At 39.2% G+C, this 27,556-nt stretch overlaps 1 protein-coding gene across 8 annotated transcripts in view; it reads left to right on the top strand.

The window, feature by feature from the left end:
• The window catches only part of MICU1 (mitochondrial calcium uptake 1), a 246,943-nt gene that overhangs the window by 194,511 nt on the left and 24,876 nt on the right, over window positions 1–27,556 (top strand). For all 8 annotated transcript variants that reach the window (XM_042960435.1, XM_042960438.1, XM_042960433.1 and 5 more), the window contains one exon: window positions 14,919–15,056. In XM_042960435.1, coding sequence (XP_042816369.1) covers window positions 14,919–15,056 — 138 coding nt within the window. The remainder of the gene's footprint in view (window positions 1–14,918; window positions 15,057–27,556) is intronic.

Here is a 27,556-nt window from a genome sequence, read left to right as displayed (position 1 = left end):
TCCACGTCAGGCTTTGCACTGACACTGCGGAGCCTGCTTGGGATCTCTCTCTCTCCCTCTCTCCCTGCCCCTCTCCCGCTCATGTTTTCTCTCTATCTCAAAATAAACTTAAAAAGAAAAAAAAGTAAAAATAAGCAGAGCTGAAGTTAACAGAAGCAGGTGTGACCCCCAAATTATTTTGTGGCTAACACTTATTGTTATTAATAATACTATTCTGAATAGCAGCTAATATTTACTCTGCTCTTAGTATGTGCTAGGTGCTGTACTACTGTATTTTGTGGAATCTAAAACAGTGGGAATATGGACCATTATTTTATGTGCCATCAAGAAAGATTTAAAAATGCCGTCAAGCAAACCATGACAAAAATGCTTTCTTTACACCAAAAATATTTGGTTAAGACCTATTAAAATGCTCCTTTAAGTTTAGATATTTATTATGTGTCATTCTTGTACACACATAATAAAGGAATTATGAACAAAATAAATTGGTCTAAAACTTCATCATATTCAAGTCCAACTGTTCTGAATTTCTTTTTGACTCGAAATCTGTGTTTTTCCATACACTACTGTCCTTGAGCCATCAAGAGCATTAGTAATGCAGCATTTCTTAAAGGAATACTCCACTGTTACCTGGGATTTTCTTCCGAGCCACAGACACCCATTCTGCACACTCTGATGTATTCACACAGTCACTGTCACAGCCAGTGACAACAATGTTAGAGTTGCTGCCTAGCTAACAGCAATTGTAAAAGCATACTGAGTTTAGAGGTATTAAAATGCAAAAAAAAATAAATGAGTAAATGCATCTTAGAAAAGATAAATTAGGGTGATTATTTCTGAAGCATTATCTAACTTAACTCTCAAAATAATCCCAAGAGGAAAGTAACTTATTACACCCATCTTACAAATGAAGAAACCAAACTTGGAAAGGTTAAATAAATTGTTCAGGAGGTCATAATTGGTAAGTGACCAAGAAACACCAAACTCAAATCAATCTGACTGCATAGCCTAAATTCCTGCCACTGAAATATACTGGCTTTGTTTATAGTCCCCACATAATTAAGATCTCTGATAAAGATGCAGGAGGAATATCATAATCCTTCCAGTACGGAGAGTATATAGTGCTGCATAACGTATTTCTCAGAGGCTATCAAACTAGAAGTTTAATGAATACAGATTAAATGAAAAGACTCCTACAAATATCTTCACCTGACTATAGATACTGTGATATAATATAGCCTTCTGATTCAGATGGGTGGGTCTCTGTGTTTTGGTAAAAATACTCTCGTTTTCCTAGTGGATTAAAGTGGTTATAATGCTTTTTAAAATGTGCCCTAGCTTGAATCTTTCAAAAACTGAGGATATGGTAGTTTTCTAATATCAAGTGACAGAAGAAGGAAAACTTTACTGACGGGTTTTTGTGGTTTTCACTTGAACAAATAAATGTACCTGCCATTCTCACCTAATTTATCACTCTGGCATAGTTTCAGACTCAGTGTACAAATTGTTTTGGCCTACGGATCTGGCATTGCCTGTTTTGTCTGCATCCTCCTGTGTGCTTGTTGATTTTCCTGTTTCGAATATTTCTTTTACTTTGTTAGATGTGAGCTGAGTATTATTGAGAAATTTTATACAGTCGAGGGGCACCTGGGTGGCTCAGTCAATTAAGTGTCCAACTTCAGCTCGGGTCATGATCTCATGGTTCGTGAGTTTGAGCCCCACATCAGGCTCTGTGCTGACAGCTTAGAGCATGCTTCGGATCCTGTGTCTCCCTCTCTCTGTGCCCCTCCCTTGCCCATGCCCTGTCTCTCAAAAACAAATAAAAGTGCTGAAAGAAAAAAAGAAATTTTAGACAGTTGACCCTTGAACCCATCCCCCCAATGCAGTCTAAAATCTGTGTATAACTTTTGACTCCCCCCAAAACTCAACTACTAATAGTTTACTGTTAACCAGAAACCTTCCTGGTAACAGAAACAGTCAATTAGCCCATATTTTGTATGTTGTATGTATTATGTACTATACTCTTACAACAAAGTAAGCTAGAGAAAAGAAATCATTGTTAAGACTGATTAAGAGGGGCGCCTGGGTGGCTCAGTCAGCTGGGCGACCGGCTTCAGCTCAGGTCATGATCTCACGGTTTGTGAGTTCGAACCCCGAGTCAGGCTCTGTGCTGACAGCTCAGAGCCTGGAGTCTGCTTCGGATTCTGTGTCTCCCTCTCTCTCTGCCCCTCCCCCACTCATGCTCTGTCTCTCTCTGTCTCAGAAATAAATAAACATTAAAAAAAATTAAAAAAAAAAAAAAGACTGATTAAGAGGGGCGCCTGGCTGGCTCAGTTGGTAGAGCGTGGGACTCTTGATGTCAGGGTTGTGAGTTCAAGCACCATATTGGGCATGAAGCCTACTTAAAAAAAGAAGAAGAAAAAGGGGCACTGGGTGGCCCAGTCGGTTAAGCATCTGACTTTTGATTTCAGTTCAGGTCATGATCTCATGGTCATGAGATGGAGCCCTGCATTGGGCTTTGCCTTGAGCCTAAAGCCTGCTTAAGATTCTCTCTCTCCCTCTCCCTCTGCCCTTCTCTCTCTCTCTCTCTCTCTCTCTCTCTCTCTCTCTCTCTTTCTCTCTCTCAAAAAAAAAAACAAACCATAAGGAAGAGAAAATATATTTACAGTATTGTACTGTATTTATCAAAAACTTATGGGTATAGGTGGGCCATACAGTTCAAACCCATATTGTTCAGGGGTCAACTGTATATAACTAGACTCAGGTAAAGGAGCAGATGGAACTTCATAACAGAGCCCACATCTAGTCATGTCCTTGAAACTCTAAGGGCAACTTTGGGATTTTTTTTCCTGGGGATAATTACCAATTCTAAAGAAGTGGCACAGCTTCTCCTTAGGTATTCAAGAGTGTAGGCTGGAAAGTGTGTCTTATGCTCCTATTAGATGATAAATACAGAATTGGTAGGTGAGTCTTATAAATGAGGGAGAGATTTAATCAGTCTACCAAATATTCATTGAGCGCATGCTGTGCTCTGGGTATGACACAGTAAAATATGCAAGGCATACACTCCTTCAAAAAGTGAATAATGTTGGGGTGCCTGGGTGGCTCAGTCGGTTGAGCGTCTGACTTTGGCTCAGGTCATGAACTCATGGTTCGTGAGTTCAAGCCCCGCGTCAGGCTCTGTGCTGACAGCTCAGAGACTGGAGCCTGCTTTGGATGCTGTGTCTCCCTCTCTCTCTGACCCTTCCCTACTCACTCTCTGTCTTTGTCTCTCAAATATAAATATACATTAAAAAACAGTGAATAATGTTATGAGAGAGATATAGACTTTTTAAAAAATAAAGGATGGGGTGCCTGGGGTGGCTGAGTCGGCTCAGTATCTAACAATTCTTGATTTTGGCTCAGGTCATGATCTCACTGTTGTGGGATCAAGCCCTGCATCCAGCTCCATGCTGAGTGTGGAGCCTGCTTAAGATTCCCTCTCTCCCTCTGCCCTTATCCCCACTCTGAAAAAAAAAAGGGGGGGGGGGGTAATATAATGCAAAGCATACTCTCTATGGGATCTAGACCTTACCTATTGTAGGAGCTCAGAAGACTCAGGAAAGTTGAGTGTGTTTTGGAATAATCAGTAGGGCCTTGAAGAGATGTTAAGTTCAAGAGAGGACAGGGTTTGTGTACTTAGATAAGGGGGCAACATCCCAGGCAAGGAAAATAACATAAAGAAAAGCCCAAATGCTCAGCATAAAGCAAGTCTTTCTCTGGAGCAATGAGGGATTCCAAGTCCTTTCACAGCTGATAAAAGCCTTCTCTGGAATACAGAAGGTCTGAAACTGATTGGATTCTCCTTGCTATAGAAAGTCTTTTATGTTTGTATTTTATTGCTGTGAAAAAGCATCAGGCACATGATCACAGCTTGGGGAACATGTTGCATATTTTAGTGAGTTGATGGCTAATTTACACCATGCTGGGGCCCACTAAAAATTAATATCCTTCTTGCCTCTGTTATGCGAGTTTTGATATTCTGATTATTTGCCAGTGATTACTGCCTACTGACCTAGAGAGTTTTCTCTCATATAATAAGGGGAGAAATTACCCAGATCCCCATATGAAAATGGTAACACAAAGATATTTGTGCCTGTCTCCCCAAGATTGCTATTAAAAAATATTTTATTTGGTTTTTAATTTGTTTACTTTTTTCTTTTTTTGACCATATACTTTTTTATTTTTATTCTATTGATATGATTTATTACATTAATTGATTTTCAGGTGTTAAACTACCCTTTCATTTATGGCATAAATTCCACTTGGTCATAGTGTATAACCCTTTTTATATGTTGCTAGTTTTGGTTTACTAGTATTTTACTGAGACTTCTTTTTCTTTTTTTTTTTTTTTTAATTTTTTTTTAATGTTTACTTATTTTTGAGAGACAGAAAGAGACAGAGCACAAGCAGGGGAGAGGTAGAGAGACAGGGAGACACAGAATCCGAAGCAGTCTCCAGGCTCCGAGTTGTCAGCACAGAGCCCGACGTGGAGCTCGACCCCACAAACTGTGAGATCATGACCTGAGCCAAAGTCGGATGCTTAACCGACTGAGCCACCCAGTGGCACCCAGCCACCCTGAGACTTATTTTTCTCTATTCAGTCTCCTACTATGATGAAGAAGTGACCAACTATGAATACACCAAGCCCAAAGTACATTGCATATCTTAATTACCATCTTTTTTTAAAAGCTTTTCACACTGGCGGCTGCCCTCCACAGTTTGCCACACCTTTAGGTAAAGTCAGCACATCAAGCCTTGTCTAGTGTTCGTGTGAAGTGTCAAGTAATCAACAAGCTAAATCTCTAACTCTCTTCTGAATGCTGACATGCTGTCAGCAACACTAGGGCACAAACAGTAGGAAAAACGTTGTATTTTCACCTTGACGGTAGATCCCAGAGAGCTAGCTACAGAAATGGTGCAGTCAGAGGAAAACTGACATGCAGTGAAAGAAAACAGCACTTTGCTTTCCTACCACAATTAGTCCTTGGCTCTTATCTCCTAAAATTGGAGCTTTTATATTTTTTTCCAACAGTCAGATTCTGTCTCCAAAACTCTTGTGATCTCATATGAAAAGAATGCCCTTGAACTCTGAATACTGCTGGGCTTCAACCCTCAAAGGAATATATTAACAAGACAGATTGTTCTTCTGTTACTGTGATTTAGAATAAAATGGTTATTGAAAGCGGAAATTGGATATAATAAGATCTGCTTGCTGAAAGAGTTATGCTAAAGGAAACAGTAACTTGAGACTAATCCTATATAATAATTCCATGTGGAAAGATTAGCTTCATAGATTGATTGGGATATTAAATAGCAGTTAATTTTGCCAAAGTCTAAGATTTGTTCATATTGATTGGAGTCTTTCTGAAGGAAAAATAACCACACAAATTTTGTGTAAATCAAAATGCCATGTGAATTAGTGTATGGAAAGCACTTAGAACAGGATCTGGCACATAATATATGCTATATAAATGTTTCCTGTTTTAAATGATAGAGTATGAATTATTCTTTAACAAACTAAGGAATTTTTTCAAGTAAGTATACTAGTTCTTTTTATGCCTTCTTTTCTTTGGAATTGAACTGGAATTGAACTTTTCTTTGGAATTTAAACAAACAAAAACCAAAAAAAAGGAAGTTAACTGGACTGAATTTACTGGAGGTTAGTAGGCTTAAATGACCCCAAGTTAGTCTAAATTCCCAAACATTCAGACTAGTTACAAAGTCAGCAGACTGGAGGACTTTTAATACAAACTTAGCTGATGATCTCCCTTTTTGTTCTGAGGATTTAATCACTTTGGTTGGTGTTGAGAGATGTTTTAATATTTTCTTTTTTTTTTTTTTTAATGAAGAAACTATAAGTCAGTACTTAATTAGCCTCTTATCTTACAAGGAAAGATTTGCTAGATATAAACCAGCAAAAACAATTCAGAAAGGAAAAGATCCATGCATTTCACTGCAATAAAGATTTAAAACTTCTGTGCATTAAAACAAAAAACTTGTAGGGGCACTTGGGTGGCTCATTCAGTTAAGATCCAAATTCTTGATTTCGGCTCAGGTCATGATCTCATGGGTTGTGAGTTTGAGCCCTGCATCAATCAGGCTCTGTGCTGACATCTGTGCTGACAGGAGATTCTCTCTCTCTCTCTCTTTCTCTCTCTCTCTTTCTCTCTCTCTCTCTCTCTCCCTCCCTCCCTCCCTTCCTCCCTCCCTCCCTCTCCCTCCCTCCCTCCCTCTCTCTCCCCCCCCAAAATAAATAAACTTTAAAAAATAAAAGAACTTTTATGCATAAAACAAACTTAAAACTATATTAATAAAGGGCAAATATTTTTAATCTTATAAATTAATGAGACAAATATGAGCATTTCTACAAAATATAGGCAAAGAATATAAACAAAAAATTCAAAGGAAGATATAGAAATGGCCAATACACGTTATAAAAATGGTCAACCTCACTAATAATCAAAAAAATATTAATTAAAATAAGTTATTTTCCCCTAGTGATGAATTTTTTATTATCAAACTTGATATTGTGAAGTGTATGAGAAATAGGTATTCTCATATACTACTGGGACTGTAAATTGATACATCTTCCTGGAAATTAACTTGGTAATATGAATCAAGAGCTTTAAAGAGTTTATACCAGGGGCACCTGGGTGGCTCAGTTGGTTAAGCGTCCTACTTCAGCTCAAGTCATGATCTCCCGGTCCGTGGGTTCAAGCCCCGCTTCGGGCTCTGTGCTGACAGCTCAGAGCCTGGAGCCTGTTTCAGATTCTGTGTCTCCCTCTTTCTCTGACCCTCCCCTATTCATGCTCTCTCTCTCTCTCAAAAATAAATAAATGTTAAAAAAAAAAAAGAGTTTATACCAATCACTTTTAGACACACTAGGTTGGCAAAATACTAAAAGTCTGACAATACCAAGTGCTGGTAAAGTTGAGAAGCAGTGGGAGCTCTTATACATAGCTGATAAACATATTGGTGATTCCTTTGATATTTTATAAGAATAAATATATAATAAATAATATATAAAATATATTTTGTCATATTGTATATAACATATGGAGACTAAAAATATATGACCAAAATAAGATAAAATATAATAATATAGAAATATAGAAATAAATATTTTTATAATAAATATAAGAATAATTGGATATTATCTTGAAAAGCCAGCAGTTCCAATTCGAGATACATACTCTAGACTAGGAACTCTTATTCCCGTTTCACAAAGACACTAATAAAAGAATGTTCATAACAGCTTTGTTCATAATAGCAAAAAAGCTGGCAATAACTCAGATACCCATTTATAGGAAAACTGGTAAGTAAATAGTGTTACCCTCAAACAATAGAAATCTATAACTGTAAAACTGAAAGAAGCACACTTAAATGTATCAACATCGATGAATCTTAGAAATATAACACTGGGACAAAAAAATCTAACACTGAAAAAAGCAAATTACGAAAGAATGCAATCAGTATGAAACGATTTAATGAAGTTCAAAAACAAGGAGAAATAAACAATATATTGCTTAGGGACACAAACGTGTTTTAAGCTAAAAAAAATAACAAGGCGATAGAAAAAGAATTCCATATGGTAATTACCTCTTACAGGGGGGAGGGGGATGAGCTTCAACTGTTGTGCTAATGCTTCCTCTCTCAGGTTAAGTGGGAGGTTCATGGTGTTTTATTATTATACATTATACACATCTTATATACACATATTATACGTTATACACATATTATACATTATACACATATATATTAGACACATATTATATACATTTATACGTATATTATTTTGTATATATCAAATATTTCATAATACATTTTAAAAAGCTTATAGAGTTTGATTTCATAATTCCATTTTTAGAGATCAATCCAAAAATAATAATGAAAAAATAAGTGCAGGAAAAGTTTATCCCAGTGGTGGTATTTATTGTAACCCAAAACTGAAAACAACCTACATATCCAACACCATTTTTCATATCTTGCCTTGTTTAAGAAAGGATTTGTTAAAGATTTTATTTAAGTAATCTCTATACCCAATGTGGGGCTCTAACTCATGACCCCAAGATCAAGAGTCACATGCTCTACTGACTGAATCAACCAGGCAACCCCTAGAAGGGATTTTTAAAGGCCTTAATAAATACATTCAGTGAGACAAAAGTTAATTAAAACTTGCTGAGAGGGGCGCCTGGGTGGCTCAGTCGGTTAAGTGTCCAACTTCGGCTCAGGTCACGATCTCACAGTCTGTGAGTTCGAGCCCCGCGTCAGTCTCTGGGCTGATGGCTCCGAGCCTGGAGCCTGCTTCCGATTCTGTGTCTCCCTCTCTCTCTGTCCCTCCCCCATTCATGCTCTGTCTCTCTCTGTCTCAAAAATAAATAAAAACGTTAAAAAAAATTAAAAAAAAAAAACTTGCTGAGAAATGAAAGTTAAAGGAAGAAGGTAAGAGAAAGCCAGGAGTAAGGTTATTATGAACCATATGAATGATAAAGTTTCCTGTTCTCATTAGAGGTGGGCCACAAATTTGACTCTAAGCTTCCAGTAACCAGGATAAAAAGGGAAACATGATTCATGGTGAAGAGCAAATCAACTGTTCTGATGGAAGCCAGACAGAAATTTCTCCCCAGATTAACTGTACAGGCAAGTTATTTAAATACTCTACCTATGTTTCCCTGGAACACCTGTTATAGAATGTTGTGAGGATTATATAAATTCCCAGGGCAGCATCTGCCAGGTAGTAATCACTCAAATATGTTACTGATTAGCCATAATGAATAACATTCTCAAGAGTATTCTTCTGGAAAGCACTATCATGGAAGTAGATATCATTAAGGGAGAAATGGAAAGGTAACCCTGGCCTCAGATAGGAAATCCTCTCAACAATAGGACAGCGTTGTGAATTAGTTTTCAGGTGTTTCGTCTGTCCTCACTCAATACGTATTTATTAAGCACATCCTTCATGCAAGTTTTTTGTCTGGTCATACATGACCAGAATGTAGGATTTGTTAAGTGGTGTTCTGCTTCAGTCAATCTAATCTGGAAGTCATTCTAATGTATTGAATAATAAATAAAATTTGTTGCATTTACTTTTTCTGCTTTCCAAATGTGAAAGTATTATTCTGCAATCAAAGACTGACCAAAAGCAATTATGAAAAGAACAGTGAGAAATAATAATTGAACTTAAATAAAACCTACTAAGGACAGAATAATCAATTGAGGCTTTTACTATCCTGGGAAGTGGCATCATGGTGATAAAAATATTAATTGCCACATTTACTGAATGCTAATTATGCACCAAACTCTGCTAATTTCTTTACATACGTTATTTCATTTAATACTTACAACACTTTGAGGTTGTGAATATTATCTCCATTTTTTTGGGTAGGAAGATTTTGAAGCGTTAGAGGGAATAAGCCATTTACCTAAAGTCACAGCAACAAGTATAGGTTCAAGGCGGGATTTGGATCCAGGCCTTGCTGATTCTAAAACCCTTGTTCTTAGTCACTTTAGTATATTACTTTTTGTCAAATAAAGCCAAAACTTATCTTGAAACCCCTCGTTCCAGATCTAAAATGTTTTTCCCCAACACTCTCAGTCAAGTATACCCTGATTTTTATTATTCTGTAATAAGTTTATGCATCGGTCTTATTATCTTCTTGGTTTTGACTATCAGACTGAAAGTTAACCTTCTTCTGGTCTATGTGATTGATACTCATGTTGCTTAGTCACTTCATTTGATCACCCTGAACTTAAAAAAAAAAAAAATTAATGGATAGTATCCTTGGTTTTGAAGTAGAAAAGTTCAGCAGTTTAGTTTGGTAATACATAATCTCATGGTCCTAGACTCTAAGGATTGTTTTGGCCCTTGCTGAGGATGCTGAACCATGTTGCCTCCATTCCAAATTGTGGACTTCTTCCTCACCTTGCCAGTTAGCCAAAAGACAAGTATATATATAAGTGTTGACAGTGAAGATGCATCTTATCTTTAATGATCAAGAAAATTCAGGCTCCAGGCAATTTGACCTGGGGCTCTCTGATGTTCCCTGCCAACTGTACTTACGGATTTCCCATTCAAACGATGAAGTGTGAACGTCATGGTCACTAAGTGGGTTTGCAGTAGAGAACATTGCCTGTAATTGTTCTTCCTTTCCGTGGGCCTAACAGACAGTTGTCCTCAGACTCCTGGTGGGAGCAGCAGTGGCATGGTGAAGATCTCAAAAGAGATGCCTGGCTGGCTCAGTCAGTAGAACATGTGACTCTTGAACTCAGGGTCAGAGTTCGAACCCCACATTGGGTATAGATGACTTAAAAAAAAAAAAAAAAAGACAAACACTGTCATGTTGAAAAAAATAGATGTGTTCAGCCCAGTGGCTTGAGATTACTCTGTATTACTTGCATTATGCAGCTCAGAAACTAGAAAAAGCCTATCAAGAAAATTATCATTCTGAAATACTTGTATAAAGGCAGGATTTACTCTATGATATAGACAAAATCTCCTGAAAGATAATTGTGTGAAAGAGAACAAGGTTGAAGTTTACATTTGTTGGAATATATTAACCTCGGAAGTCTTTAATAAATCAAGATCCACTTACAGATACTGATTTCTTTTTCCTTTTATAATCTTTAAAAATCTTTTTTTTTTTGGCCTTTGTTCATAATACATGTTTTCTTCTCTTTCTGGCTTCCCATATTCCTTAAATCATTTCATCTAGATGTATATAGACCATCTGTCCTTCCAAAAAGCTATTCCTTCTCTCAACACGGGGCAGCAGTGGGAACAAGAGGCACAATATGAAAAGAAAGCCAGGAAAAATCTTGTGGACAGTTTTTTGGCTCCTCTCCTTTGGCCCCTCTTTGCAACCCCCTGGGGAACAAAAGGGAGCCAACAGCTTGTATCCTTTTGGGAAAGTGGCAGTGGCTACAGAAGAGAAGACTTCCTAGACAGAAAAACAAAGCAAATGGTGGATGGTGTGATGGAACGCACACATTCTGTGCTGCGGGAGCAAATAGATTGGAATTTCTTATCATTGAAGTGCAACATAAGAGGCTGTATCAATGTTTGACCAAGTAAAATGCAAGCTAGTCATTTGAATTGCTTCCAAATACACAATTGGAAGCTCTCTACATTGTGATAATTTTGTAATAACCTATATCTTTCCCCAAAGACAGTCTCATGACCTGGGGAATTACAAGCACGCTGTGCTCCAGGAGTTACATCCACAGGATTTTATAGACTTAAGATACACCCTTCATCCCTAGAGCCATGTGATATCTAACTGTAGCTCTTAAAAACGTAGCCCCAGTGAAGGTCCTTGAGAAACTGCCCTTGAAGTTCCCTAGCCTCAACATAGGAGGTCCTCAGCTAATAAATGTCGAATGAATAGCACATTAGTTCAAGCCAGTTCCCATTAGCAGTTTTGTATGTAAAGAGAAACTGCTGTCCCCCACCTCTTCCAGCTGTGTTTAAGACCTCAGAAATAAGGCAGTGTTGCCTCAGAAGAGCCTAAAAACCTAAAAGGAGAGGTGCTGCCCCAAATGAAATTACAGAGGAGGTAGTAACTTTGTAGTAGGCCATACTTCCCGGAGCAGAATTTTACAGTTTCTATTTCCTTTCAAGTTCCAGCCACATAAAAATAATAACAGTAATATAATAATAGAACCTACTGCCCAAAGTCAAGTCTGAGTTTTCCAAAGAACATTAATAAAAAGTCTAATTTGAGCATTGGAACTGTTCCTTGGAAACCTCTACTGGAAATTGTCTTTATTGTCTTTGAAAATCACAGAGGTGAGGCTTTGTGCCCCTGTGGAGAGCAGACGAATACAGCTTGCCTGGAACAAGCTGCCACTGCTGCCAGCCTTGTGAACAGCAAGCATTTCACCCTTGAGTCTGTCTCATAGGATACAGCTTCAGACTCCTCTAATTCAGATAGGTGGAGTTTCTCCATCGCTGTGAAATCTCACAGATAGAGGTACAGTGAGCATCTAAATTGGTAAAGCCTGCCTGGGGGAGCAGGGGCCACAGCTGTGTTTCCCTTACTCACCTCTTGAAGCCTGTCGATCACCTGTGCATCTCCAGCTCCTGCCCAGTGTCACCTTTCATTGAGGATCTAATTTACACATTGTAGAAAGTACTCCAATTTGCAAAAATGTTATCAGTCTTCCATGTTGTTTCAGGATAGTAAATTGAACCATAAATCAAACTTAAATTGAATCCTGAAAACTTTTGATATTTTCAAAAATTAATCAAAAAATTAATCAGCTCTGTAGAAGTGATGGGGTAACAAGAAATGAAGGATTGAGTAGTTGAGTTTATTTTTTGTTTGTTTTATTTTTTATTTGAGAGAGAGAGAAACAGAGCACCAGCAGAGGAAGGGCAGAGAGATGGAGACAGAATCTGAAGCAGGCTCCAGGCTCTGAGCTGTCAGCACAGAGCCCAGCGTGAGGTTTGAACCCACGAGCAGTAAGATCATGACCTGAGCTGAAGTCAGATGCTTAACTGACTAAGCCACCCAGGCACCCCTAGTAATTGAGTTTAAAAAAGAGGCCTTCACTTAACACTGATGATGTCGATTTCTTTGGAAATAGTTTTACTTCTCACTTAAATGTGACTAAGCCCCATGGTTGTATTAGTTTATCCAAAACAATGCAGTGCTGTCCCATAGAATGGATTCGTATATTGCTTAGAATGATGAAACGGTGTGATACTGAGATAAAGTCTTTGGATCCTAACAGAGCTGAGTTTGAGTCCCAGCTCTGCCACATGGAACTTCCTGTTGCCTTGGTTTTCTTATCCCGAAACTGGAGCTGATAATATCTGCTCTAGTGTTTTGAAGTGATTAGATGAAGGAATACATGGGTGAAGTTCCTGGCCCATAGTAGTGCTCGGTAAATGTTGTTGTTGCTAAAATGTAGTTTCTGTGTCCTGCTCACTGATACAGTCCCACGAGTGAGGATATGAATGTATAAACAACTTACCAAGCTAACTGAGGAAATGAGAATTGAAAGAGAAATTCACTCTTGACTACATGCTTCCTTATTTTGTGTCACATATTGAGGGCAGAAACTGAATCTTCTTCTGTCCTGCAGTCCATAATGACTAACACAGTGCTAGATAACTAGTAGACATTCAGGAAATGTTTGTTGACGTGACCTTACTTAGTGTCTTACGTCTTTCTATACCCCTCTTATGAGAACAGGATTATGCCCTGCCACATGAGAATCTTAAAGTTTCCTGGTAACTTATCTTCCAATAAAACTATGGGGATATTTTTACCATCTTCAAATTGTTTTGCTTTCTGGTTTCTGGGCCCACTGTTAGCCATATTGTTCTTTATGCATTTGTAAGTATCGCTAGCCAGTGCAGCTGGCACAGAAATAACTTTTCTGTCTCCATTTTTAAATGAAAATCTTAGTTTTTCAGATATTTCTGAAATTAGCTAGAAGTCCTTTATGCTTAACCTTTCCATCTGCATATTTAAATATATTTAATGATTTTTCAGTAGTTTTGTGATAAATAAGCATGTCTAATAAAGGTATCCCACACCATAAATTTTTTTCAAGCTCTGTTGACGGCCTAGCATTTGATTACCATTTTGGGGAAAACCTGAAAATGCATTGCTTTTCTTTGAAATCCTTAAAGGTGTGAATATATTACAGATTGAGGAACTGATATGACTTTATGGATGTACAGTTGATCAAATTTATAATAATTAGCTTTTTTTCAGAGGTTTTTTTTTTCTTGGCCTGTTCAGATTTTCTACTTCTTGACTCAATTGTGGCGGTGGGGGGGATAGTTAGTATTTTTCTTAAAATCCTCCAATTCTTAATTTATCAAATTATTTTTTAATTTATAAAATTATAAAATGAATTCATCTTCAATGTGTATTTTTGGTTGCGTACAATTTGTCATTTCTAATTTTGTGCATTAGGATTTTCTCTTCTTTTTTGATAAGGCAAACTAAAATTTTATGAGGACATTTCAGGCAATTGGAAGATCACCTTTGGCCATATCTTCCAAGTTTTATTTATCATGTTCCCATTCTCATTCATTTCTAGCAGCATGTAATTGCAGGTTTCGTGAAAGTTATTTAGGAGTTTTGTGTCTGTGACTTCCATAGACATCCGTCATTAACTTCTAGTTCCTGGCATTTTTGCCATGTCTCAGAGCACCTCCTTACCTGTCCCTCACCTCCAGCGCTCAGTGCTAGTCTTCCTGTCCAAGGGCTCAGTGAGCTTCTGCTGGCGTCCCCTACCACTTCCTGGGAGACTGCACTCATTACCCAAAGGGCAGGGGCATTTGAGAGTCAGTGTTTGCTGCATTCCTTCAATCTCGTCCCATCTGCTCCATAGCTAGTTGCTATTCCTCTAAGTCTGTGACAGGTAGACGGTCTTCTCTAGCTTGAGTCCTGGGGGAGGATTCCCCTCCTTTGTAATTGCCTACTGATTATAATAAATACTGGGAGGGAATAATTAGCTTTCAAGTTATCACTGAGTAACAGGGACATGGATGACCCACCCATAGAGCACTTATCACCGATAATATTACTCATGAATTGGAATGGAGTTTTAACATTGGACGCTCCTGCTCTGTAAGGTCCATGAGGTGTCACGGCAGCTCCGTCTTATCCGTGAAGAAACCGAAGCCCAGAGTAGTTGGGTGACTTTCCCGAAGTCATAAATAGTGCAAAGCTGGAATAAGAACCCAGATCTTCTGTTTCTGATTAATTTTTCAAATCTTAGTGAAAATTATAGTTCAAAAATGCAGTCTTGGCAACCATCAACTATTTTCTGCCATCCAACGCAGTTGCTTATTCCACATTCCATGTCAAAAGACTTTGCATTTGATCCCAAGAACACTCTTTCTGTTTCCCTCCCAGTTTGAGCGCCATGACCCGGTGGATGGGAAAATTACCGAGAGGCAGTTTGGTGGCATGCTGCTGGCCTACAGCGGGGTACAGTCCAAGAAGCTGACCGCCATGCAGAAGCAGCTCAAGAAGCACTTCAAGGAGGGAAAGGTGGGTGTCTCTGTTTACAGGAAGAGAAGGAACTGTGGGAAGGTACTAGCACGGGTACCAACAAAATGAGAGTGTCATGAAGCAAATACTGTAACTAATTCATCTCTTGTACTTGAAGAAAAAAAAAAAAGCAGCGGGCGAGGAATAAGGGCGAGTCCAGAACAACCCCCTAGGTTTCTTGTTCACACAAAGGGTGGCACCATGAACTAAGACTGAGGAATTAAAAAGAGAGACTGGTTTACAGAGGAAGATAAAGACTTTAGTTATAGATATCTTGAATATAAGACACCTGTGGACTATCCAATTAGAGATGAGTAGCAGGCACTTGGATATTCAGATCTACTTCAGATGACTGAGATAGGTTTGGGAATTACCAACACACTATTCAAGTTAAAACCATGAGATTGCCCAAGGAATTTTCTGTATTATACAGAAAAGAACTGTCTTTTTTTGGCCAGAGACAAAATCAAGTGGAACACTAACATATAAACAGCACAGGAAGGAAATGGTTAGAGAAGGTGGTGCAATCAAAGCCAAGGAAGTAGAGGGTTCAGGGACTGGGGGCGGGGGACGGGGGGTGTCACATGGGACAGAGAGGGTCCAGTAAACTAAGAGGATAAACATCCATTGGCTTTGGTAAAATGGTAATAATTAATAACTTTTGGGAGAGCTGTTTTATTAGATTGGAGGGCATATTAGAATGGGAAGTAAGGAAGCAGAAAGAGGAAGAAAATGAGGAAGATGGAAGAGGGGGGCTCCAGAAAGAAGGAACTAGAATATGTTAAAAACTCTAAGGCAGTATATTATTAGTCTGCTTGGGCTGCTACAACAAAACACCACAGACTGGGTGGCTTCACCAGTAGAAATTTCTTTTCTCGCAGTTCTGGAGGTTAGAAGTCCATGATCAAAGTGCAACAAATTAAATTTCTAGTGAGGGCTCTCTTCCTGTCCTTCAGACAGCCACCTTCTGGCTATATCCTCACATGGCCTTTCCTTGGTTGTTGGCAAGGTAAGAGAGAAAACCAGAGAGCAGGAGCACAAGAGCACACATGTACACCAGCTCTCTGATGCATCTTCTTATAAGAACACTAATCCTGTCCGTTCAAGGCCCCGCCCTTATAGCCTCATTTAACCTTAATTATTTGCTTAGAGGCCCCACCTCCTAATACGGCCATAACGGGGGTTAAGGCTTCAATGTAGAAATTTTGGGAGGCACACATTCAGTCCGTAACAGAAAACACAAAGGTCTAGCATGTGAGGCACCAAAAGGGGACTGTTGTGGTTGGAGCATATACTAGCAAGGAGGAGAGTGGCCTGAGGTGAGGTTTGAAAGGGAGATGGGGGCCCACATATGCATGGAACGAGTTTGGTGGAATGGGAAGCTCTTTAAAGGGCTGTGAGCGGGGGCGCCTGGGTGGCTCAGTCGGTTAAGCGTCCGACTTCGGCTCAGGTCACGATCTCATGGTCCGTGAGTTCGAGCCCCGCGTCGGGCTCTGGGCTGATGGCTCAGAGCCTGGAGCCTGCTTCCGATTCTGTGTCTCCCTCTCTCTCTGCCCCTTCCCCGTTCATGCTCTGTCTCTCTCTGTCTCAAAAATAAAATAAACGTTAAAAAAAATAAATAAATAAAAAATTAAAAAAAAAATAATAAAGGGCTGTGAGCAGTCAAATGACATGGTTGTGTGCAGGTTTAAATAAAGGACTCTGGCCACTTTGTGGAAAACAGTTTGGGAAGGAGCAAGCAAAGAAGCTGAAAGACTGATACTAAGATTATTAGAGAACTCAGGGAGAGATGATTGAGCATTTTTTGAGCAGCATTGCGATTGGAGACCATGAGTTTGTAGTGGTGCAGTAGTCAACACTGCTCTCTGATACCTTTCCACACCAGCTGCACCTGGTGCAGGAAGGAGCAGATGGCAGAACTGAATCAGTCTCTGGGGTTTTGCCAGGGTGTGGGATGGACAAACTGAAGCAGAAATCAGCTAAAAGGCATACCTCTTAAAGATCACCTACATATACACACACCCCACAATGCCAGATCTTCTCATTTCCAGCCAATACCCTTTCCAGTGGACAATGATTACCATGTGGCCATGACCAAGGAACCTGACCTGGCACTAAAAATGTTCCTGTCCCTACACAGCAGTTGTTTCCTCAGTTATGAGGGAAGACTCATCACTAACGGAAAGTGACAGAGGACAATGTTCTCTCCCAGAGACAACTTTTACAGTGCTTAGTACCCAGCTCATATCTGTTGGAAATTATAATTTCAGAAAATTGATGGCAGGTGTTTAGGGGCGCCTGGATGGCTCGGGTTGGGCGGCCGACTGTAGCTCAGGTCATGATCTCATGACTTGTGAGTTCGAGCCCCACATCAGGCTCTGTGCTGACAGCTTGGAGCCTGGAGCCCGCTTCAGATTCTGTGTCTCCCTTGCTCTCTCCCCCTCCCCCGCTCGCGCTCTATCTCTCTCTGTCTCAAAGGCAAATAAACATTAAAAAATAATAATAATAAATTAAAAATTAAAAAGAAAGAAAATCGATGGCAGATGTTTAGATGGATTTTTAGTCCCTATGCTGGAAGCACAGTGTTTGCATTAGGAAACACTCTTTTCTTTTTACCAGACTAAGTTTTAAATAAGTTTGGTCCAGACATTTTTTTGACCTTAAAATAATTATCAGAACAGTCTAATTCATGTTGTATTATGAATTTTTTTTAAAGCAATAAATAGGGTATTGGAGACATCTCCCTTGAAGGAATAGAATAGCTTTAGCAGGAGTTAATATAAGGCCTGGAGACCTTGCAAAAGAGCTCTGAAATGAAAGGACAGATTTTGTCAGATGATGAAAATCTGGGGTGCTAAATTACTTCTGGCCCTGAATTTCCAGGCTGCTATAGCAAGGAGATTGAGATTGATCGTCCTCTCATGTTGATTAGTTTGTGAACATAGCAATTAACTATAATGAGCGTTAATGAAGGGCCTTTGCTCCTAAGGTTAGCAGTCTATCTCTCTAGGATCATGTCTCATTAAAGGGGAATCACCATCTGCTTCTTAATGATTTCTTTTATTCCACTTTGGATTTGTTAACATGAAAATGTAAGTTTTCATTTGGCTCATATTAATCATTTTTCTGTGTGGGATTCTGCACAAATTATCAGTCCAGACCTAAAAGATTGATGATCCTAGTGGTGGCATTAAGTAAATATTTGCGTACTGCTTAATGACCATGCAATGTTTCACAGCCTTTCACATTTTTCTTTTTCTGTCTTTCCAACAGCCTTGTTAGGTCTCCTCTTGTCTTTGAGAATATAGAGATGGAGAGAAAGAGAAATTAATGACCCACCCAGAGTCTGGACTGAAATCCAAGGCTTTCAATTCCAGATCTTGTCCTTTCTATATCAGAGTTCTGCTAACCATACCCTTTCTCTAAAGCAGTGCTTCTCAACCCCAGTCACCCAGTATCGCTTGGGGAATTTTTCAGAAATGTGATTGTTGGGGCCCTCTTTAACCCTACTAAATCAGAAGCTCAGTGGGTGGGTCCAGGCATCGTTTGTTAAAAGGCTCCTGAGGTGATTCTCCTGTGCTCTTGCGCTCGCTCGTGAGCCGCTGCTCTAGAGGACTGCACTCCGTCGGTGTCTCTAGCTACTTTGCCCCTGAGTAATAGCTAGAAGGACTGGAGAACCTGCCATGCTAGAAAAATCGCTCTATTCGTGCTGTTATGTTTCGTATTTAACAAGGAGAGTTTTCATTTCTTTCTTCCTTTTTTTTCAATGGGAACCGTGTTTTGTTTTGGCTTTATTTTAAAAATTAGCCCCAAGGCGCTTGGGTGGCTCAGTCTTAAGTGTCTGACTCTTGATTTTGGCTCAGGTCATGACCTTGGGATCGTGAGATTGAGCCCCACATCAGGTTCTGTGCTGAGTTTGGAGCCTGCTTGAGATTCTCTGTCTCCCTCTCTGTCTCTCTAAAAAAATTAAATTAAAATTTAAAAATAAAATAAAATAAATAAAATAAAAATTAGTCCCTATCCTCTACCAGATTTTCCCCATTTCCCTCAATATCCTTTTTTCTGTGAATAATTCTTCTGCGCCAAATTTGACTCAGCTCTAAAATTTGCTAATTTTACTTCCTCCATATTGTCTTCTCCTCATTAAAAGAAAAACAGAGTTTTCTAAACTTTATCAATGTAACTCACAGGGATGGTTCTCGATGCTTGAGAGTGCAGAAGCTGTGAATTTTAATAATTTAGCAAATCCACTTAAGGCTGAACTGAAAATTACATTTAGTTCAATGTCAGACATCGCTCTGTGCAAGACACTAAGCCAGATGCTGTGAGAAAGATAAAAGATAAACAAAAACCATCATCTATCCTCAAGAAATATATAGTCTGTAATAATTTAGTAAGAAAAAACATATATACACACAGAGACCTATATAATTTCATATTCAGTACTTATTGAGCAACCACTATGTGCAAAGCACTCTTTCAGATATTAGGAACACAGTAATGAGCAAAACCCAGTCTGCCGCATAGCATTTAATATTCCTAGTGCAGGGAGTCAGATCATAAATAATTATAATAGAGGGCAACTCACTTGACTTTGGGCCTCTTAAGAGCAGTGTCTTACTCGTCTTTGCATGTCCACAGTACAGTGAGTGTCGCATAGGCAAATGTTTGTCATATGCATTGGTGAATGTATTAAGTACCCTAATAAAGCTATGAGACCTTTTGGGAGCACCAGTGAGAAAGATTAGAACCACTGAAGAGATTCTTGGTGGCAATACAATTTGAACTTGGCCTTAAAAGCAGAGTAGGATTTTGACAAGCAGAAGTTATAAAAAAAGTTTGCTTTTGCTACATGTTTCCTCTTAGATCCCTATCGCCAGCAACCTTCTGTCTGTATCAGTCTTACTAATAATGCTACCAGCCATGAAGCAGGGTTTGTACTTAACCAAACAGTTATAATAAAACTATTAGATTATTAACTTTGCGTGTCATCTGTAGATAATATTCATGTGGGCTCTCCTATTCACTTATTTTCACAGCTATTTGAGAGTTGAGCCAGAATGTGGTCATCATGGAATATCAGATTCTAGAAACATTGCTGCATAGCGCTTGAAAAACTCCAATTATTAGGTGCCCGTCAAAGTCATAAGTAGTAGAGCACCTGAGGTGTGGCCATTCAACTAAGAAGACTAGAAACTCTACTGATTAGCTTTGTTTAACTGATTAGCTTTGAAACCTGTCCTTCCCCCAAAGAAGTACTAAGCTGTGAATGACTGTTAAGAGAATTTATGGGCTTTTCACTATTATATTTCTGGTGTCCCCCCACAATTAGTTTCATATACTTCAAAGGTATACGAGAGGTATACTTGTCTCTCTTTTCTATTCCTCAAGGTCATAGACATACCAGAGAAGAGAGTATAGTTCAAAGCTTAATCGAATAAACTCATTACCATTGGTTCTATGGTAATGAGCCTGCCAGCCTGCTAAGGATTCAACCTACCACTTACTGAGTACTTGCTATGGATCAGGCATTTTACCTATCTTCTCCTTAATGATCACATCCTGCTTGGTGGAAAGAATCCCCATTTTTCAGATGAAAAATACTTTTCAGAGCCTTAGTTGCCTGAGATCACACAGCATCTTAAGAGGTAGCAACAGGATTCAAAGCCAGGACTTGTTCTATTCCACAGTCAATAATCTTCCTACTAATGAGCCTATTTAATGCTACTCCTTATTCGCCATAATTTGAATAAGGACAAGGGTTTTGAGGAAATAAGAAAGCCAGTGTATTGCTAGACTATAGCCTGTGGTCTCTTAAGGAGATGGTAGAAAGGTAATCTATGGAAGCATTTTGTGTAAGACCTAGAATATGAGGCTAAGAAGTTGGGTTTATCCAGTTGGCAGTGAGAAATCATTGATATTTTGACAGGAGGAGGAATGAACACATGAAGAAAGTGATGTTTCAGGATGATTAGATATTTGCAGAAATGTAAGCAATAGAAACAGTGTGATTTCCCCCCACTGCCAGGCAACAGTTGAAGAGAATTGTGAGGTTTGCAATGGGAAGATGCTTTACTGGAGCAAGATAGTCATAGTAACACCTATGAAAGAATAGCCAAGAAATTGGTGACAGGGGCGCCTGGGTGGCTCAGTCGGTTAAGCGGCCGGCTTCGGCTCAGGTCATGATCTCGCACTCTGTGAGTTCGAGCCCCGCCTCGGGCTCTGTGCTGACAGCTCAGAGCCTGGAGCCTGCTTCGGATTCTGTGTCTCCTTCTCTCTCTGACCCTCCCCCGTTCATGCTCTGTTTCTCCCTGTCTCAAATAAACGTTAAAAAAAAATTTTTTTTTAATTGTGTTCTTATTTTCTCATTATAGAGTTGTAAGAGTTCTTTAAATTTTTTTTTTCACATTTATTTATTTTTGAGAGACAGAGGAAGACAGAGTACAAGTTGGGGAGGGACAGAGAGAGAGGGAGACACAGAATCCGAAGCAGGCTCCAGGCTCTGAGCTGTTAGCACAGAGCCTGACACGGGGCTCGAACCCACAAGTTGTGAGATCATGACCTGAGCCGAAGTCGGATGCTCAACCGACTGAGCCACCCAGGCACCCTGTAAGAGTTCTTTAAATCATTCTGGATACAAATCCTTTATCAGATATGTGATTTTTAAATATTTTCTCCCAGTCTGTGATTTGTCTGTTTTCTCAGTATTTTGAAGTACAAAAGTTTTTAAGTTTGATGAAGTCTAACTTATCAGTTTTTTTTTTTCTTTTATGGATTGCACTTTTGGTGTCATATCTTTTTTTTTTTAAGTGTATTTATTTTGAGACAGAGAATGTGAGCAGGAGAGGGGCAGAGAGAGAGAGGAGAGAGAATCCCAAACAGGCTCCACACTGTCAGCATAGAGCCTGATGTGGGGTTCAATCCCACAAACTGAGATCATGACCTGAGCCAAAATCAAGAGTTGGGTGCTTAACCACCTGAGCCACCCAGGCGACCCTTGGTGTCTATCATATCTAAGAACTCTTTGTCTTACTCAAGGTTACGAAGATTTTTTTTATGTTTTCTTCTAAACATTTTATCAATTGCTTTTAGTTTTGAAAGATAATTCTATTTGCTTATTCAACAAATTTCTAATGTTAAATTCACTTTTTAAATATTTATTTAAATTTTAGTTAATATACAGTGCAATATTGGTTTCAGGAGTAGAATTCAGTGATTCATCACTTGTATACAACACCCAGTGCTCATCACAGTAAGTGCCCTCCTGCATACCCATCGCCCACCTCCCTCCATCAGCCCTCAGTTTGTTCTCTATTGTTAAGAGTCTATTGTGGTTTGTTTCTCTCTCTTCTCTCTTCCCCCCTTCCCATATGTTCATCTGTTTTGTTTCTTAAATTTCACATATGAGTGAAATCATATGGTATTTGTCTTTGATTGACTTATTTCACTTAGAATAATATATTCTAGCTCCATCCACATTGTTGCACATGGCAAGATTTCATTCTTTTTAGCCTTATCTCCTTTTTTTGAGTCATCTAGAGCCCAGGGGTTTTTTTAATGTTTTATTTTTATTTATTTTGAGAGCGAGAGAGCAGAGAAGGGGCAGAGAGGAAGGGAGAGAGATAGAATCCCAAGCAGGCTCCACACTGTCAGTGCAGAGCCCGATGCAGGGCTCAGACCCATGAACCATGAGATCATGACCTGCACCAAAACCAAGAGTTGGACACTCAACCAGCTGAGCCACCCAGGTGCCCTTAGAGCCCAGTTTTCTGTAAGTCCATCTTTCCCAAGGTAGATAGATAACCAGTTTGTTGAACAGTTGGACCCAGAATAAAATAACTCCTGCTTCTTCCACTTCCCCATAGTGTGTCAAGAAATTCCCTGTGATGCCATGCCTAAGAGAAGGTTATTTCCTCTTGCCTACTATTCTACAGGTCACGTCACCTGCCAGTGGCCTGTACACAACTATTGCCTTCCAGTCTGAACAGCTCAATTTGCAGAAAGCACATCCTTTCACTTTCCATCCATGAACCTCATGTTAAAGTCTTATTCCAGCTTTATTGCTAGAAAACCCTTTGGATTTTTTACTAAGATAGTTATGAAGAAATAAGGATTTTGTGACTGGCGTCATCTTTTCTTTAAGAAGCCTATCTAAATTGTAAGCTCTATAAAATCAAGGCCCATGTCCAAAGCAATTTTATTTCCCTCATTGTTCCTGGCATAGTGCTGAGTCGTTAGTAAGTGCTCAATAAATATTTTTATTGTATCTATATAATAAAAGGTAAAATGTTACATATTTCAATTTAATAATGCCATAATGTGATGTGTATCCCACTGTTTTTCTAAATCATCAAATGAATAGCCATTCAATTCAGATTTTCTCACTGTCTGATCTCAAATAATTCTCAGCATGAGTATTCTGGCCTTGACCTATTGTATTTGATGTTTCATGATAAATTAAGTAGCAAACATTAGAGTTTGCTTTTGTCAGAGGGGATCGCATTTCCTGTACCATGCCCTTTGTTTTAGAAATTTTATGTTAACCATTTTTAAGTGTATAGTTCAGTGGCATTAAGTACATTCATACTGGGGCACCTGGGTGTCTCAGTCCATTAAGCATCCGAATTCGGCTCACGTCACTATCTCATGGTTTGTTAGTTTGAGCCCCACATCGGGCTCTCTGCTGTCAGCACAAAGCTCACGCCAGAACCTCTGCCCCCTGCCCCATTCTCTGCCTCTCCCCTGCTCATATTCTCTCTCTCTAAAATAAATGAACATTTTTTAAAATCTTGAAAAGTACATTCATACGGTTATACAACCTTGGCTACTATCTGTCTTCCCAAATTGAAACTCTGTACCCATTAAACAACAATTCCCCGGGGCCCTTGGCTGGCTCAGTAAATAGAGCATGCAATTCTTTCTTTCTTTTTTTTTTTTTTTTTTAAGTTTATTTATTTATTTTGACAGAGAGAGTGGGGAAGGGGCAGAAAGAGAATCCCAAGCAGGCTCCATACTGTCAGCTCAGAGTCCCATGCGGGGCTCTAACTCATGAACTGCGAAATCATGACCTGACCTGAAATCAAGAGTTGGACGCTCAACCAACTAAGCCATCCAGGCTCCCCAGAGTGCTTAACTCTTGATCTCAGGGCTATTGTTCAAGCCCTATGTTAGGCATAGAGATTATTTAAAAAAAAAAAAAAAAAAGGAAGGAAGGAAAACAAAGAAAGAAAAAAAGAAAGAAAAGAAAATTCCCATTTCTGTCTCTATAAACTTAAATAATTTAGGTACTTCATATAAGTGGAATCATACAGTATTTGACCTTTTGTGACTGGCTTATTTCACTTGATATAATATCTTCAAGTTTCATCCATATTGCAGTTTATGTCAGAATTTCCTCCTTTTTAATGGTGACTAATATTCCATTTTGTTTATACATTCATCCATCAATGGATACTTGGGTTTTTTTCACCACTGCATGTCTTCTGATGGAGAAGAGAAGACGGTATTAGGCATCCATCCACAAGCAGGAGATGTTGTAGAACCTGTACTTCCCTCTAGGAGATTGATTCTAGCCTAGTGTTTACATTAGATAGCATACCAAGGCATTTGTATAAGGAATAAGCCCTATCTCTGGATGCTCTAAGTTAAGGCCAAAAGAATGGCCTCAAATTAGGGAAAAATTACTTCTAGTTCACTGCCAAAAATTATGGAACTTGGTACATAGTAGGTACTCCATATATGTTGGAATGCATGCTTAAATTCAGATGTACCACTTTGCATAAATTGCCAAAAACTGGAAACACACCAAATAGAATGGATAAAAAAAACCTGTAGTATAGGGGTGCCTGGGTGGCCCAGTCAGTTAAGCATCTGACTTCAGCTCAGGTCATGATTTCATGGTTCATGAGTTCAAGCCCTGCATCGGGCTCTGTGCTGACAGCTCAGAGCCTGGAACCTGCTTCAGATTCTGTGTCTCCCTCTCTGCCCCTCCCCCACTCATACTCTGTCTCTTTCTCTCAAAAATAAAAGAAAACATTTTAAAAAACTGTGGTATATTCACCTAACAGAATACTAATGGCAATAAAAGTGAGTTAACTACAGAATACAAAAACATAGACAAATCTAAAAGAGAGAAGCCATATATAATAGAATGCATACTGCATGATTCCATTTTTGAAGTTCAAAACAAGCATAATTAAACTGTTTCTGTTTGAGGATGCATAAATAGATACTAATGTTATTTTTAGAAAGAAAGAAAGAAAGAAAGAAAGAAAGAAAGAAAGAAAGAAAGAAAGAAAGAAAGAAATCCCCTAAAAGTCAGAACAGTAATTAACACTGGGAAAAGGGGCTTACGACTGAGAAAGGGACATGTTGAGGGGAGAGAGGAAGGCTTCCAGGATGCTGAGAATAGTCTCTTCCTGAGTGGAGGTTCTCTGGGTGTTCATTTTTATAACAGCTTGTTGTACTCTTTTTGTTGTTGTTGTTGTTGTATATGGCTTTACTTGAAAATAGCACTGGGTTTTTTTGTTTATTTATTTTTTTAATTTACATTCAAGTTAGTTATCATATAGTGCAACAATGATTTTAGGAGTAGATTCCCCATTTAGCCCATCCTCCCTCCCACAACCCCTCCAGTAACCCTCTGTTTGTTCTCCGTATTTAAGAGTCTCTTATGTTTTGTCCCCCTCCTGTTTTTGTATTATTTTTGCTTCCCTTCCCTTATGTTCATCTGTTTTGTATCTTAAAGTCCTTATATGAGTGAAGTCATATGATACCTGTCTTTCTCTAATTTCGCTTAGCATAATACCCTCTAGTTCCATCCACGTAGTTGCAAATGGCAAAATTTCATCTTTTTGATTGCCAAGTAATACTCCATTGTATATATATACACCACATCTTCTTTATCCATTCATCCATTGATGGACATTTGGGCTCTTTCCATACTTTGGCTGTTGTTGATAGTGCTGCTATAAACATTGGGGTGCATGTGTCCCTTCAAAACAGCATACCTGTAGTTGTACTCTTATGTTTTACTCAGCTTTCTATATGGTCATCATATTCCACAATAAAAAGTTTTTTGGGGCGCCTGGGTGGCTCAGTCGGTTGAGCGTCCGACTTCAGCTCAGGTCACGATCTCGCGGTCCGTGAGTTCGAGCCCCGCGTCGGGCTCTGTGCTGATGGCTCAGAGCCTAGAGCCTGTTTCCGATTCTGTGTCTCCCTCTCTCTCTGCCCCTCCCCCGTTCATGCTCTGTCTCTCTCTGTCCCCAAAATAAATAAACGTTAAAAAAAAAAAAAAAAAAGCTTTTTAACTTCTATTGTTCTAGGGAAATTATAAAAGATCGTGTGACGTATTTATACATACAGTATTTTAGTTCTTAGTCTGATTGATAAAATGAGAAAGATACCATTGACCCGAGTTGGGAGAATACCAGGAAAGAACTATATATTGTCTATATTAAAGTTTCCTTATTACTGAGTTCCCCATGTGGATTTCTGGACCCTCTATTTTGGGGAAATGGAAATTGGAATGGGAGCAGCACTAAGTAGAAGCCAGTCAACATCAGCAGTCCCTTTAAGGATCTGATGCTTCATTAAAAGGCATTCACCTTGATGTCTCCCCAGTGTTACCCACTTCTTAGAAACTATTCATTTCCATCACAGCGTGATGTGTGAGAAGTGGGAAATGGGCAAAGAGGACAAATCCTCCACCCTGTAAGGAGACTCCCTTGGGCCTAGTTATACAACTACTCTCTCTTGAGCCATCAGAGAAAGTCCCATCAGAGATCAGCAAATCTTGGAGCAGCTTTTGAAAAGAGCTCCATTCAGAGAATTTCATCCGATTAAAGTTAAGTGGCAAATTGCTTCGTTAGTAGCTTTTAGATTGACATAATGAACAGCTTCCCTATTGCTTGGGTTCTGCTAAATCCTGAAACCGTTCCCCTGCATATCACTGACTTTGGTGATTTTTTAATTGGCTTAAGCCTCAAAAAGCTTAGCTGGCCTAAGGGTAGATGATTAAAATGGACATCCTGATTCTAGTACAACTTGTTAAGATAACATGTAACAGATCAAGGGGCTAGAGCTCATTTAAGAAGTGTCATAATAGAGGGGCGCCTGGGTGGCGCAGTCGGTTAAGCGTCCGACTTCAGCCAGGTCACGATCTCGCGGTCCGTGAGTTCGAGCCCCGCGTCAGGCTCTGGGCTGATGGCTCGGAGCCTGGAGCCTGTTTCTGATTCTGTGTCTCCCTCTCTCTCTGCCCCTCCCCCGTTCATGCTCTGTCTCTCTCTGTCCCAAAAAATAAATAAAAAACGTTGAAAAAAAAAAAAAAAAAAGAAGTGTCATAATAGATATTGTGACTAATTGGAGGGCACAGTTAGAAATATTTTTAGTAAAGATGTCCAGCCATCACTGTAAACAGCTTCACGTCGGATTTTACACGGAAGGGGAAAGCAATTAGCCAGCTTGCCTTTTTCAGGGTAGAATTCTAGACTTGTGTACCC

This window comes from Panthera tigris, chromosome D2 (assembly GCF_018350195.1).
Source record: "Panthera tigris isolate Pti1 chromosome D2, P.tigris_Pti1_mat1.1, whole genome shotgun sequence".
Taxonomy (NCBI): domain Eukaryota; kingdom Metazoa; phylum Chordata; class Mammalia; order Carnivora; family Felidae; genus Panthera; species Panthera tigris.
The sequence above is the reverse complement of the archived record's forward strand: the minus strand, read 5'-3'. Positions and strand labels throughout refer to the sequence as shown.